Source organism: Podarcis liolepis (genome assembly GCF_965112155.1).
Source record: "Podarcis liolepis genome assembly, chromosome: 13".
Classification (NCBI taxonomy): Eukaryota; Metazoa; Chordata; class Lepidosauria; order Squamata; family Lacertidae; genus Podarcis; species Podarcis liolepis.
This window is the reverse complement of record NC_139573.1, coordinates 546,179-557,534: the sequence shown is the minus strand read 5'-3', so window position 1 is coordinate 557,534 and position 11,356 is coordinate 546,179. Positions and strand designations below refer to the sequence as shown.

Below are 11,356 nucleotides of genomic sequence, written 5' to 3'. Positions count from 1 at the left end.
ACTGGCATTCAGGGATATGGGAAGCTGAGATTCCAAAAGCCTGGCTCTTTTCTGGAATGGATTTTGTCTGGGCGATCACCAAATCCGTTCCATCTCTAATGTCAGTCATCTCTTTGGTCAAGCAAAAGGGACAGAAGCGGTGACTTCCAAGGTGGGGGAGGCTGGCTAGTTCTTGGCTGTTGCCGCTCTGCCAGCAGAGATTTTTATGTGATGATTTATGATAGCCAGGGCAAAGACACCAGTATCACACTCTGTCTTTGAAGACAGGGAGATGAACTGGGGTGAACCTCGCATGCTCTGTTTTCAGGGGATATCAGCATAGAATACAATGAAAGTCAAACTAGATAAAAATAAAACAGAGTGGCTAAGTAGGAAAAGAAAGTAAATTGGATAAATAGAAGATGTTGAAGAAGAAAAAGAAAAGAAAAACACAAAGCCCTCTAACGAGGCTGTATCTTCACTATTATTCTGGAGCAGAGGAATGGAGGAGCCATGGACTGAAACAGTAAGAAACATTCTGTGATGGCAGAGAGAGAGCTGGGAGAAAAAGGATCTTTCGTTCAAGCTGAAGTAAACTCGGGGGGGGGGTGGAGCCAACAAGCAGCTAGTGACTCATCTGGGGGGGGGGGGAGGAGAGTAATTGGAAGGACTTTTCTTCCTAAATTAAGGTGGGACATCATGCCCAACAGGAGATGGGATAGGGTGCAAATTAATGAACATATAATAAATAAAGAATTATAGATTATTATCCTAATAAAGAACACTCATTGTACTGGACCAGAGGAACAATTTTCTTGATAGTGAGTGAGAATAAGAATTGGAGTTTCTGGATGCAAAGGAAAATGAATGAACTTGAAAACACCACCTAGCAGAATGAGGAATAGCTGGGTATCTTCTTGCAATACAGCTGGATAACCCTCCATTCAAGGTGAGGTGTGGGGTGTGAGAATCCCAGATGCTGTAGGTGGCGTTGTTCAGAACCATGGAAATCTGGGATGCTTCTGACATAGACAGATTAGTACGGAATTTCAAAAAAGATATTAAGATCCAACAGGGAGCCTTACCAAGGGCGGCCATGATCCCACAATTCTCCTTTATGACTTCCGTATGCAGAGCTCTCTGGTCAGGATCCAGCCACACCCACTCTTCACCTGGGAAAGGAACAGCGACGTCTTCAAAGGACAGTGAACTCTTTAAAAGAGAGAGAGAAAGGTCCTCCTCTTAGCCAGTATAATGATTATATTACCACAAATTGTTTTGCTGTTTCCTGCCCGTTAAGTGCTGTGCCTTTTTTAATGGGATTGTTTTGTTTCCCATACATTCTAAGTATGGATGCTTCTTTTAACGTCTTAATGGAATTACCGTATTTTTCGCTCTATAACACGCACCCGACCATAACACGCACGTAGTTTTTAGAGGAGGAAAATCCGTAGGCATGCCACCCGTAGGCATTTCCTCCATAACACGCACAGACATTTCCCCTTACTTTCTAGGAGGAAAAAAGTGAGTGTTATGGTGCAAAAAATACGGTATTTCATTTTGTGTTTTGTTCTGTGCATTGTTCTGTGTAGGTGGAGGACTCACCCAATGCCCTAAAAACAACTTCAAGGGGCAGTTTTGACAGAAGCCAAGAGGAAGAGGCGAGAAATTCCAGAGGACCCCTGCCTGCCCCACCCCTCCACCTCTTCCCCCACAAGGCCGCCTTCCCCTACCTGAGCTGGTTCCACAGTCCCTGCTTCCCCTCCGCCACCAAGAAAAGATGGATGAGAAGGTCTTGCCAGCAACCTTATATCACCTGCAAGAGACAAAGGTAAGTGGGAAGCCAGTCTAGTGTCCAGATTCAGGGAAGTAATAGCAGCATTCTATACTGCTTGGTCAGACCACAGATGGAATACTTTAGCCACACATGGACAACAATTTAGGAAGGATGTTGACCAGCTGGAACATGTGCAGAGGGTGGTAGGCAAGATGATCAAGGGTCTGGAAGCCAAGCCGTATGAGGAATGGTTGAGATGGGGAAAGAGGAACCTGACAGGAGGGGAATTGGCTCGTGGCTTCAAGGAGCTTCTGTCTCTGAGGGTAAGGGATGTTCAACAATAGAACAGCCTCCCTGCAAAGGCTGGTGGACTCTCCTTCCATGGAGATTTTAAAAGCGACATGGATGCTTTAGTGGCGATTCTTGTAATGCAGGGAGTTGGACTAGATGACTGCCAGGGTCCCTTCTCACTATAATTCTATGAAAGTCTCATTTGCTGAGTGCTCTCTGATTTGGGGGGGTTTTGGGCTGTCGTGGATGGGGTGGCGCTTTAGTCTAAACCACAGAGCCTCTTGAGCGTGCTGATTGTAAGCTCAGAGGTTCGAATCTGGGAGACAGGCTGAGCTCCCATTGCTCCGTCCCAGCTCCTGCCAACCTAGCAGGGTTGAAAGCAAGTAGATAAATAGGTACCACTGCAGCAGGAAAGGAAATGGTGTTTCCATGCGCTCTGGCACTCATCGCAGTGTCCTGTGGCGCCAGAAGCGGTCTAGTCCTGCTGGCCACCTGACCCTGAATCCTGACTGGACCAACGCCGGCTCCCTCAGGCTGAAATCAGCGATGAGAGCCACACCTCAAAGCTGAATTCGACTGGACCTAACCGTCCAGGGGTCCTTTACCCACCTGTACCTCACCTTGTCTGGCTCCTTCATGCGGAATTTTGTGGGTGCCCCAGGGAGTTGGCACAATAAGGAACACAGTTTCATACCTGCGGCGAACTCGCCACCCGCTCTGGTTTGCAGAAAAGAAGGGGCCAGGACCCTCTGCTCCCTCACTTGGGGGTCCCACGCTGCATGGATTTGGAAGACCCCCTCTGCCCCCTCCCCTTCGCCCCAATGCACCCTCTGGGGAAGGGAGAGGAGGCTCACCAGATCCCAGAAGAGAGCGGGCAGATCCCTTCCTCTCGAGGAAGGCAGGCGCTGCGGAGGGAGGGGCTTGGGCTTGGGAGGACCAGCCGGCTTCCCCTTCTTTTCCTGTCCGCTCTAGGAATGCAGCTCCGCTCCTCTTAACCCTTGGCCTGCCGTGCACCCCTTCTCTCCCTCTCCAAAGCAGGAGGATTTGGGGGCCCCTCTTGGCTGGTGAGCTGAGCTGCTCCCTCCCTTGGAAACAGCAGCAGGAGGGGCAGCTGGAAGGAGGAAACCCCATCGGGGGGTTGGGGGACCCGTCCGTCTCCCCCACCCAGGAAATGGGGGGCAAGAGCCGGGAGACCCTGGAGATGGGGGCAAAGAGGGTGGGGCTGGGAGACACCAGGGGCTCCAACTCCTCTCCCAGCCCAGAGGATGCTGCCTTCAGCCCTGCCCTCTCCTCTGAGGAGTCGCCCCAGCAGGGCAGGAGGGCCAAGCAGGCAGAGCTGGCACCAGACTCTGGGCCCTGCGCCTCCTAGGGGCCCCACGACAACGGATCAACAGAATATTGATTGGGTTTATTGCAATTGCTGGTTGGTAAAATCAGAAAGGGGTTCAGAGATCATTTGTGAGGGGACCCAGAGATTTCAACGGCTGGGGGCCTCCACAGGCTTTAATGGGGTCATGGTCCCCAGGCGACAGGGGGCCCCTCTGCATGCCCACCCCCAGCAGGGTGAATGCACCTGCTCCCCAGAAGACCCCCAGGTGCTGCTGCCTCCTCGGAAGGGGGACAGGAAGAAGTTGGTGCCTTCTGCCAGGACAGATCCTGGGGTCCCTCCAGCTGCTCCAGGTTCCCAGCCCTGACTGGCAGCCGTGACCCTCCAGGATTCAAGAGATGCTTGCAAGGGAGATGGAGCCTGACCTTGAGATGCTTGCAGGGGAGATGGAGCCTGTTCCCTTCCGCATGCCAAGCCGGTGTCCCCAGGCCCTTCCCAGAGGACTCAAGGGGCAGAGCTGTGAGCTGGGTCTTGCCTGGGTCTTTCACCAAACAGCCCCTTCATTCCAGCTGCCACCCCAGAGTATTTTTATATTTTCCTTTATGATTTATGACCTTATTTTTCATTTATTAAAATTCGTATTCTGCCTTCATTGGAAGATATCAGGGCATTACGCGGCATTAACATTCAAAATAAAAACACCAGTTACATAATAAAAACAAAAGTGAAACGCACCAATATTTCCGTCTCCCACAAAGACGCTGAAAATGATAAAGTTTCATTAGCCAAAGGCCTGATGGTTATGTTGTACTTTCTTAAACACCCTTCCAAACTCTCAGCCAATCAACAGCCCCTCCCCAGATGACATTGCCTTAAACCTATTATAATACTGAACTTGACTTACTTTTATTACATAAATGACTTTGCTAGAGGAATACACAGCTTTAAATACAAACACCAGAATATGGCACCCAAATTTTAAGCAGACACAAATGCATGAACAATTTCTAAGAGTCTCATGGGAGAGCCAGTGTAGTATATTCCCTAGAGTATTCAACAAGACCCTGGGAGACCTGGGTTCAAATCCCTCCTTGGCCATGAAGCTCACTGGGAGACCTTGGGGAGCCTAACCTAACTCTCAGTTATTCTCATGATTGAAAAGGAGGTGAAGAACCACGTGACCCCACAAGAACAGAAGAAGAAAGAAGATTCTGACTAAACATCAAGAAGATGCGTTGCAGTTGGTCAGACTAGATGACCCTCAAGATTCCTCCCAAAGCTACTATTCTATAATTCCAGGATTTCCCCCGCTGTGAGTTCTTTCATGGGAAGTGAGATTTCCTTCCAGCTCTTTCCACATTCCAAGCACTGATATGGTTTCTCCCTGTGTGAATTCTTTGATGGGAAGTGAGATTTTGCTTGAATGTGAATCTCTTTCCGCACTCTTGGCATTGAAATGGTTTCTCCCCAGTGTGAATTCTTTGATGGGAAGTAAGTCTATTATTCCAAATGAAGCTCTTCCCACATTCCAAGCACTGAAATGGTTTCTTCCCTGTATGAATTTTTTGATGGGAAGTGAGATTTTCCTTGAAGGTGAATCTCTTTCCACACTCTTGGCATTGAAATGGTTTCTCCCCAGTGTGAATTCTCTTATGTTGCCATAACTTTTTTGTTGAAGCAAAATACTTTGTGCATTCCAAGCACTGATATGGCTTCTCCCCTGTATGAATTCTTTGATGGAACGTAAGACTATTTTTCCGAGTGAAGCTCTTTCCACACTCCAAACACTGATAGGGCTTCTCCCCTGTATGAATTCTTAGATGGGAAGTAAGACTATTCTTCCGACTGAAGCTCTTCCCACATTCCAAGCACTGATATGGTTTCTCCCCACTGTGAATTCGCTTATGTTGATCAAAGTCTATTCTTGTAGTAAAGCACTTCTCACATTTGAGGCACTGATATGGTTTCTCCCCTGTATGGATTCTCTGATGGGAAGTGAGATTGTCCTTCCTGGAGAAGCTCTTCCCACATTCCAAGCACTGATATGGTTTCTCCCCACTGTGAATCCTCTGATGTCGACGTAAGTATCTGCTTGTAGTAAAGAACTTTCCACATTGCAAACACTGATATGGTTTCTCCCCTGAATGAATTCTTTGATGGTGTTTGAGATGTGAGCTGTGACTGAAGCTCTTTCCACATTCCAAACACTGAAAGGGTTTCTTCCCAATAGGATTTCTTTGATGGGAAGTGGCATGGGAGCCCTGACTGAAGTTCTCTCCACACTCCAAATCTTGATATGGCTTCTCCACTGTGTGGATTTTGTCCTGTTGTCCCTTGTTCTTAATTTCTAATTCATCACCATCTGCAATGAAGAGAGGAGCAGACCAGAGCCTAAGAAAGAAATGGAGTTCCCATTTTTTGAATAATGCTCATGAACATTTGTGATAAAGGAAGATCTGAAGGGTGTTAGATGGGAAGTCTTACTGCAGAGTTCACTGCCTGACTGACCTTCACTGACATATTTATGGGAAATTCATATCCAAAAAGCCTTTTCTTTTCAGGGGTGAAATTTATTTGGCTCAATCATTGAACCAACTCCATCTGCAAGGTCAGAACTCTATTTGAATATGAATTGGATTCTCTGTCTACCAAATACCTAGCGTCCAGGGGAGAATTAAATCGCTGTGTAATGACAGAATTCTAAATGGGTTTGGAAAATAGATCAAAAAGCTCTAAACTAACTATTGGTGATTTCAAAAGATTAAGTGACGTCCACTTCCTTAGACACTCAGAAAGCCTATCCACATCCTGATCCCTGTGGAAAAAGACAGAAGGCAAGGAACAATATCCACAGACAAAACAGTCCCCAGCCCTCCATGCCAGGTGAGCTGTGGGGGTGTGAGAATCCCAATTGCTCTAGGTGGCAACGTTGGGATCCATCCAAATATGGGAGGTTTGTCCCAGAGAAATATCTATTGAATTCCAAAGCAGATATGATGACCCAAGAGGGAACTTTACCCAGAGAGATCATGGTCCTACAAGTCTCCTCCATGACTTCCTTATGCAGAGCTCTCTGGGCAGGATCCAGCAATGCCCACTCCTCAGCCGTGAAACAAACAGCGACATCTTCAAAAGAAACTGAGCTCTGAAAGAAAAAGATCCTTCTCTTAGGCAGCATAAAGATTATCTCCTGCATGTTGCTCTTTTGCTTCCTGCCTGGGTTGTTTTAATCGGATTGGTCTGCTGCACATTCTGATTGTTGGTGCTTATTTTAATGCTTTAATGGAATTCTTTAATAGTGTATTTTAATGATAGGTATGACTCGGTGAAAATGGGTGGAACTCCACCTTGTTTTATTCAGATTAATACATCTGCGCAAGCATTCCAGTTTGCCAAATGGAAGAATCCCTCTCTCCTCTCCCTGTGTGTTGTTCTGGGATGGAAAGACTCCCCAGATGTCCTAAAGACAATTTATAATGAATAATACTAGTGACAATAAAAAAATTCCTTCCAGTAGCACCTTAAAGACCAACTAAGTTAGTTCTTGGTATGAGCTTTCGTGTGCATGCACACTTCTTCAGATACACCCCTTCAGAGTTGGTCTTTAAGGTGCTACTGGAAGGATTTTTTTTATTTTGACTATGGCAGACCAACACGGCTACCTATCTGTAACTGGAACCATGGAAGGCACCACATTGAGCCGCATGAAATGGAAGTCCATCAGTGTATCTGAAGAAGTGTGCATGCACACGAAAGCTCATACCAAGAACTAACTTAGTTGGTCTTTAAGGTGCTACTGGAAGGAATTTTTTTATTTTGACTATGGCAGACCAACACGGCTACCTATCTGTAACTGAATACTAGTGACATTCAGAGTTAAGATGAAGTGGCTACTCGTTATCCTCAGCACAAAAACCTTCATTAATGGCATTTTCAGCCTTTGTTAAGGGCAGCTTTGACAGAGAGCAAGAGGGGATTCATTTGTCCCCAGAAACGCCCTGTCTCTCCCCCCCCCCCAGCCTCTTTCCCCCCAGGCTCCTTCCCCCTACCTGATCCGGTTCCTCAGCCGCTGCTTCCCCTCCACCAGGAGGAAGAGATGGGGGAGGAGGTCTTGCCGGAATCCTTCTTTCACCTGTGAGAGACAAAGGGAAGTGGGGAGACAGGAGTGCAGGATGCTTCTCTCAGGGGTGTGAAATTTGTTCCCATTTCATATTTTAGTTATGCTGAAATATATCTGATCTCCTTTGGCCTCTTGGCCCCAAGTGTCATCCCCAAAATATTGAATGAACCAGCAGATTAGTTTGAGAATCACCAAAATGTGACCACACAGAGGAAAAATTCCTTCCTCCTTACCCAACGGCCTCTCTCTGGTGTCCAACAAAGTCCTCTCTGCCTCAGAGGAATCAGGAACCATTTCTGCAGACAGATCATTTTCCTGAAAAAGAAACAAGGATTCAAAACAAATAATGAGAACTATTAGAAAAGGAATGGCAGGGGCAAAATCTTTAGGGATGTCCAATATAGCGCCTTTGATACTTTCCAAAAAGGATGGGATTTAGGGATCTTCTCCCTCCTGTTTGGAGCCCCTTGGGAGCATCCAGAGGAAAGTCTCTCTCACCTGCTTCTTCTCCACCTGCTTCCTCTCCTCTGCCTGACTCAGGAGGAAACCTTCGGCCAGGGCCACTGCCTGGGAACTGGTCTCTGCTCCGCATTCCCTGACCCAGCTCTCCATCTCCGCTGGAAGGACAGCCAGGAACTGCTCCAAGATCACCAGGTCCAGCATCTCAGCTTTCGTGTGCCTTTCTGGCTTCAGCCACTGGTGGCAAAGGTGGTGGAGTCGGCTGCAAACCTCACGGGGTCCTTCAGCCTCCTGGTAACGGAACCAGCTGAACTGCTGGCTCTGCGCCTCTGAGCGAAGGGTGTCCTCCTCTCCCAGGATCTTCTGCCCAGAGCTTTCCCAGAATCCCCCACTGCTCCCAGTTTCCATAGCATGGCCTCTTCCTGCTCCAGGGCCATCTGAGTCTTCCTCATCCATCTTTAGGAGGGAATCCCCTTTTTCTTTGACCAAGTTCTGCTTGTCTCATTTAGAGGTGCTGGCAAATACTGCAAAGGAAATATATTGTTCTGTTATGAAATTGGCACACGGTCAGCAGAAGAAGGAGGTCTCCTGAGCAAGTGTGGATGAGTCTTGCTAGGAACCAGGGCTGGACTGCACCACACGCCAGACTCTGAGCTTTCTGTAAGAAAAAAAGGAAGAATGAAGAAGAAGAAACCCTCTCGCCCTCCTAGGGGGAAAGTGACCAGGCCAAAAGTGGAGGCAGTGGAAGCGGTTTCTGTGAGATGAATCAGCCTAGTGGGCACGAGGAGCTTCTCCTCCCTGCATTGGACTAGATGACCCTCAGGCTCCCTTCCAATTCTACGATTCCATGTTCCTACGATTCTCACAAGGGCCACCCAGGGGCCTGAATGGGAAGCCCCCCAGCTGGACTGGGGCGCAAGAGCCCCTCTCTCCCCTTCCAGCAACTGCGACTCAGCAGCATCTCTGGGAGACAAGAGCTCAGCCCTCGAGGATGAAGCCACCAGGAGCCTCTCCTCCTCCTCCCTGCCCTGGTCCCAGCCTCGCCTCCTGGGGCAGGGAGTTCCACAGGCTTGTTTCTGCCCCGCAGGAAGAAGCGCTTTCTTTTCTTTGCCCTCTCCCCTCTTCCCAAAGTCTCAATTGATTGCATGGCTCACGCTCTCCTTTTTTATTTTGCATCTATTTTGCGTACAAATCTTTGTTTCCCACAACAACGTCTGGATTCCTCGGTCCGAAGGGGGCTTCTTTGCAGGCCCTTTTCTTCCCTCCCCAAACGGCTTTGCAGAGAGCGGGGGCAGGAGCCTCTTCTCCTTGACTTGGGGGTCCCCCCGCTCCCCCCTGCATCCCGGGACCCCCCCCTTCTCCCCATTGCACCCTTTGCAAGATGAGAAGAGACTCACCGGCTCCCCGGAGGCGGCATGGATGCAGCACGTGCAGAAGAGAGAGACAAAGGCCCCTCCTCCTTTTTAGGCAGGGCGGAGAGGGAGGGGCTTGGGCTCGGGAGTTTCACCCCCCCCAACTCCCCCCCACCGCCTTGACTTCCTCTCCTCTCTAGGAATCCAGATCAATCCCCTTTAACCCTTGGCAAGCCAGTTCCCCCTCTCTCCCTCTCCCTCTGGTGTCCAGTGCCGGGGAGTTCCACAGGTGAACTCTGCCTTGCGTTTAATTTTATCTGTCCTGAATCTTCCAACATCCCGACTCCTTGGATGTCTTTGAGTTCCACTGTCAGGAGATGCAACTCTCCCTCCACTTTCTCTAGGCCAGGCTTGGCTTTAGAAAATTAGCGGGGGCTCAGTAATTAGCTAATTGGGAACCCCTGCTCTAAAGTCTAAACTAAAGAGCCCCAAAGGCTGCAACCTTTCTTCATAGCCAAGTCTGCCTTGATCATTTTGGCAGCCCTTTTCTGAACCTTTTCCAACTCCCCAAACATCCTTCGTGAGGAGAGGCGACTGTGCCCCCCATGAGGTTACGCCATGGATTTGGGATCAGGGGGGCTGCAGGGCTCTGTCCGGGGCCTGTTGTTGCTCAATCTGTCGATCTTGGATGGAGGAGTTGAGGGGATGCTCGTCCAGTTTGCAGATGACGCCAAACTGGGAGGGGCAGCTAATGGCACAGAATTACCATTTACAGATTGGAGAACTGGGGGCAAGCTGACAAAATGAATTTCCATAGGGACAAAGGTCAGATTCTGCACTTAGGCAGGAAGAACCAGATGCACAAATATAGGATGGGGGACATAGCAGTGCATGTGAAATAGATTGAGGGGTCTTGGTGGACCCCAAGCTCCACCTGAGTTCACAGTGTGATGCAGCTGAGAAGAAGCGAATGCTACTCTAGGCAGCGTCCACAGAAGTCCAGTGTCCAGATCAAGGGACGTCATAGTCCCACCTTGGTCAAGCCACACCTGGAATACTGTGTCCAATTCTGGGCAAAACAATTTAAAAAGGATGTTGACCTGCTGGCAGCTGTGCAGAGGAGGGCAGCCAAGATGATCAAGGGTCTGGAAACCAAGCCTGATGAGGAACGGTTGAAGGACCAGGGTATCTTTATCCTGGAAAAGAGGAGACTGAGAGGAGAGAGGAGAGCCATCTTCAGATATCTTAAGGGCTGTTCCATGAAAGATGGAGCAATCTTGTTGTTTTCCTGCTCTGGAGGGGAGGACCAGAACCAATGGATTCAAGTTACAAGTGCAGGAATACGTGAATATTTGAGGGGGGGGCATGCAAGTGGGAGGGGGCATGCAACCTGCAGCAAGAGATGGAGGATGGGGTGTTGCTGCTGAGCGAGAGGGCGCTCATTTATGCTCAGGAAGGACGCAGGAGACAAGAGGAAGAAGCTGCTGCTATGGGTTGCCAGCACTGACTGGCAGCCTTGACCCTCCAGGGGGCCAGGCGGGGGGGGGGGGTTAAGCCTGGACCCTTCCACATGCCAAGCAGGTGCCCTTCCAGTGATCTTTGTAGCCTTGTTCAGATTATGGGGTGTTAAGGACAGCCGGGTTAGTTTTCATGAAGCGCTTTTAATGCAGCGTAAGAAACTCAGAGATATCAGCTAGGTGCCAAGGGGCACTTTCAGCCTAAGTTGGTCACCATAACGGGGTCCCTTCCAACGCTTCAATTCTACGATTCTATTATCTCAGCTGCGTTGCTGGATTTTAGTTTGCTCTTACAACAGTTCACTTCTCCCAGTATGCAAGAAGGAGAAACACACACAGTGGAAATGGAAATTGTATTAACTATGGACCAAGGCAGAGCCCAGAAATCTCCATGTAGTCACAGTTGGACCTGTGCCAGCAGCAAAATGCGCCTGGCACCTGGCTAATTTCTAACACTATTTTTTTTAAGTAACGGACCCCTGGGCGGTTAAGTCCAAAGGCGACTTTGGGGAGTGGCGCTCATCTCGCTTTCAG

At 48.9% G+C, this 11,356-nt stretch overlaps 4 protein-coding genes across 13 annotated transcripts in view; 1 reads left to right on the top strand and 3 right to left on the bottom strand.

Annotated features, from left to right (window-relative positions):
- The window catches only part of LOC310692027 (uncharacterized protein), a 105,606-nt gene extending 102,702 nt beyond the window's left edge, over positions 1-2,904 (bottom strand). The window contains exon 1 of the mRNA XM_083472409.1: positions 2,760-2,904. The gene's annotated coding sequence lies outside the window, so the exon portion shown is untranslated. The remainder of the gene's footprint in view (positions 1-2,759) is intronic.
- Positions 1-3,186, bottom strand: part of LOC310692028 (uncharacterized protein) — a 49,316-nt gene extending 46,130 nt beyond the window's left edge. For 5 of the 7 annotated variants that reach the window (XR_014518647.1, XR_014518648.1, XR_014518649.1 and 2 more), the window contains exons 1-3: positions 2,902-3,186; positions 1,713-1,795; positions 1,065-1,191 (exon numbers count right to left, since the gene is read on the bottom strand). Coding sequence is in view for 3 of the 7 variants with exons in the window: in XM_083472410.1 (XP_083328536.1) it covers positions 1,065-1,191; positions 1,713-1,795; positions 2,902-3,178 (487 nt within the window). In the remaining 4 variants the exon portion in view is untranslated. Of the gene's footprint in view, positions 1-1,064; positions 1,192-1,712; positions 1,796-2,656; positions 2,868-2,901 lie in introns of those variants that run through there. The other 2 variants (XM_083472411.1, XM_083472412.1) reach the window with 2 other exon arrangements.
- LOC310692010 (uncharacterized protein) overlaps positions 1-11,356 on the top strand; it is a 155,165-nt gene that overhangs the window by 3,322 nt on the left and 140,487 nt on the right. The gene's annotated exons all lie outside the window — the stretch shown is intronic.
- Positions 4,265-9,488, bottom strand: LOC310692020 (uncharacterized protein). Of its 4 annotated transcripts, none has more exons than XM_083472382.1 (6): positions 9,351-9,488; positions 7,993-8,477; positions 7,728-7,809; positions 7,424-7,506; positions 6,393-6,519; positions 4,265-5,736 (listed from the first exon to the last, which is right to left on the bottom strand). In XM_083472382.1, the coding sequence occupies exons 2-6, from the start codon at positions 8,407-8,409 to the stop codon at positions 4,697-4,699; spliced, it is 1,749 nt and encodes a 582-aa protein (XP_083328508.1). In that variant the 5' UTR covers positions 8,410-8,477; positions 9,351-9,488; the 3' UTR covers positions 4,265-4,696. The 4 variants fall into 4 exon arrangements, with proteins under 4 accessions (XP_083328508.1, XP_083328509.1, XP_083328510.1 ...); XM_083472383.1 differs by lacking the exon at positions 9,351-9,488 and adding an exon at positions 9,325-9,343; XM_083472384.1 differs by lacking the exon at positions 9,351-9,488 and having other exon boundaries at positions 7,728-7,812; positions 7,999-8,882.

Bases quoted from the DNA above. Each gene is read 5' to 3' on its own strand.
- LOC310692020 (XM_083472382.1), bottom strand. From the start codon at position 8,409: ATGGATGAGGAAGACTCAGATGGCCCTGGAGCAGGAAGAGGCCATGCT. The intron at 7,810-7,992 runs GTGAGAGAGACT...TTTCTTTTTCAG, and splicing joins AGCAGGTGGAGAAGAAGCAG to GAAAATGATCTGTCTGCAGA. The intron at 6,520-7,423 runs GTAGGGGGAAGG...TTTTTCTTTCAG, and splicing joins CGGCTGAGGAACCGGATCAG to AGCTCAGTTTCTTTTGAAGA.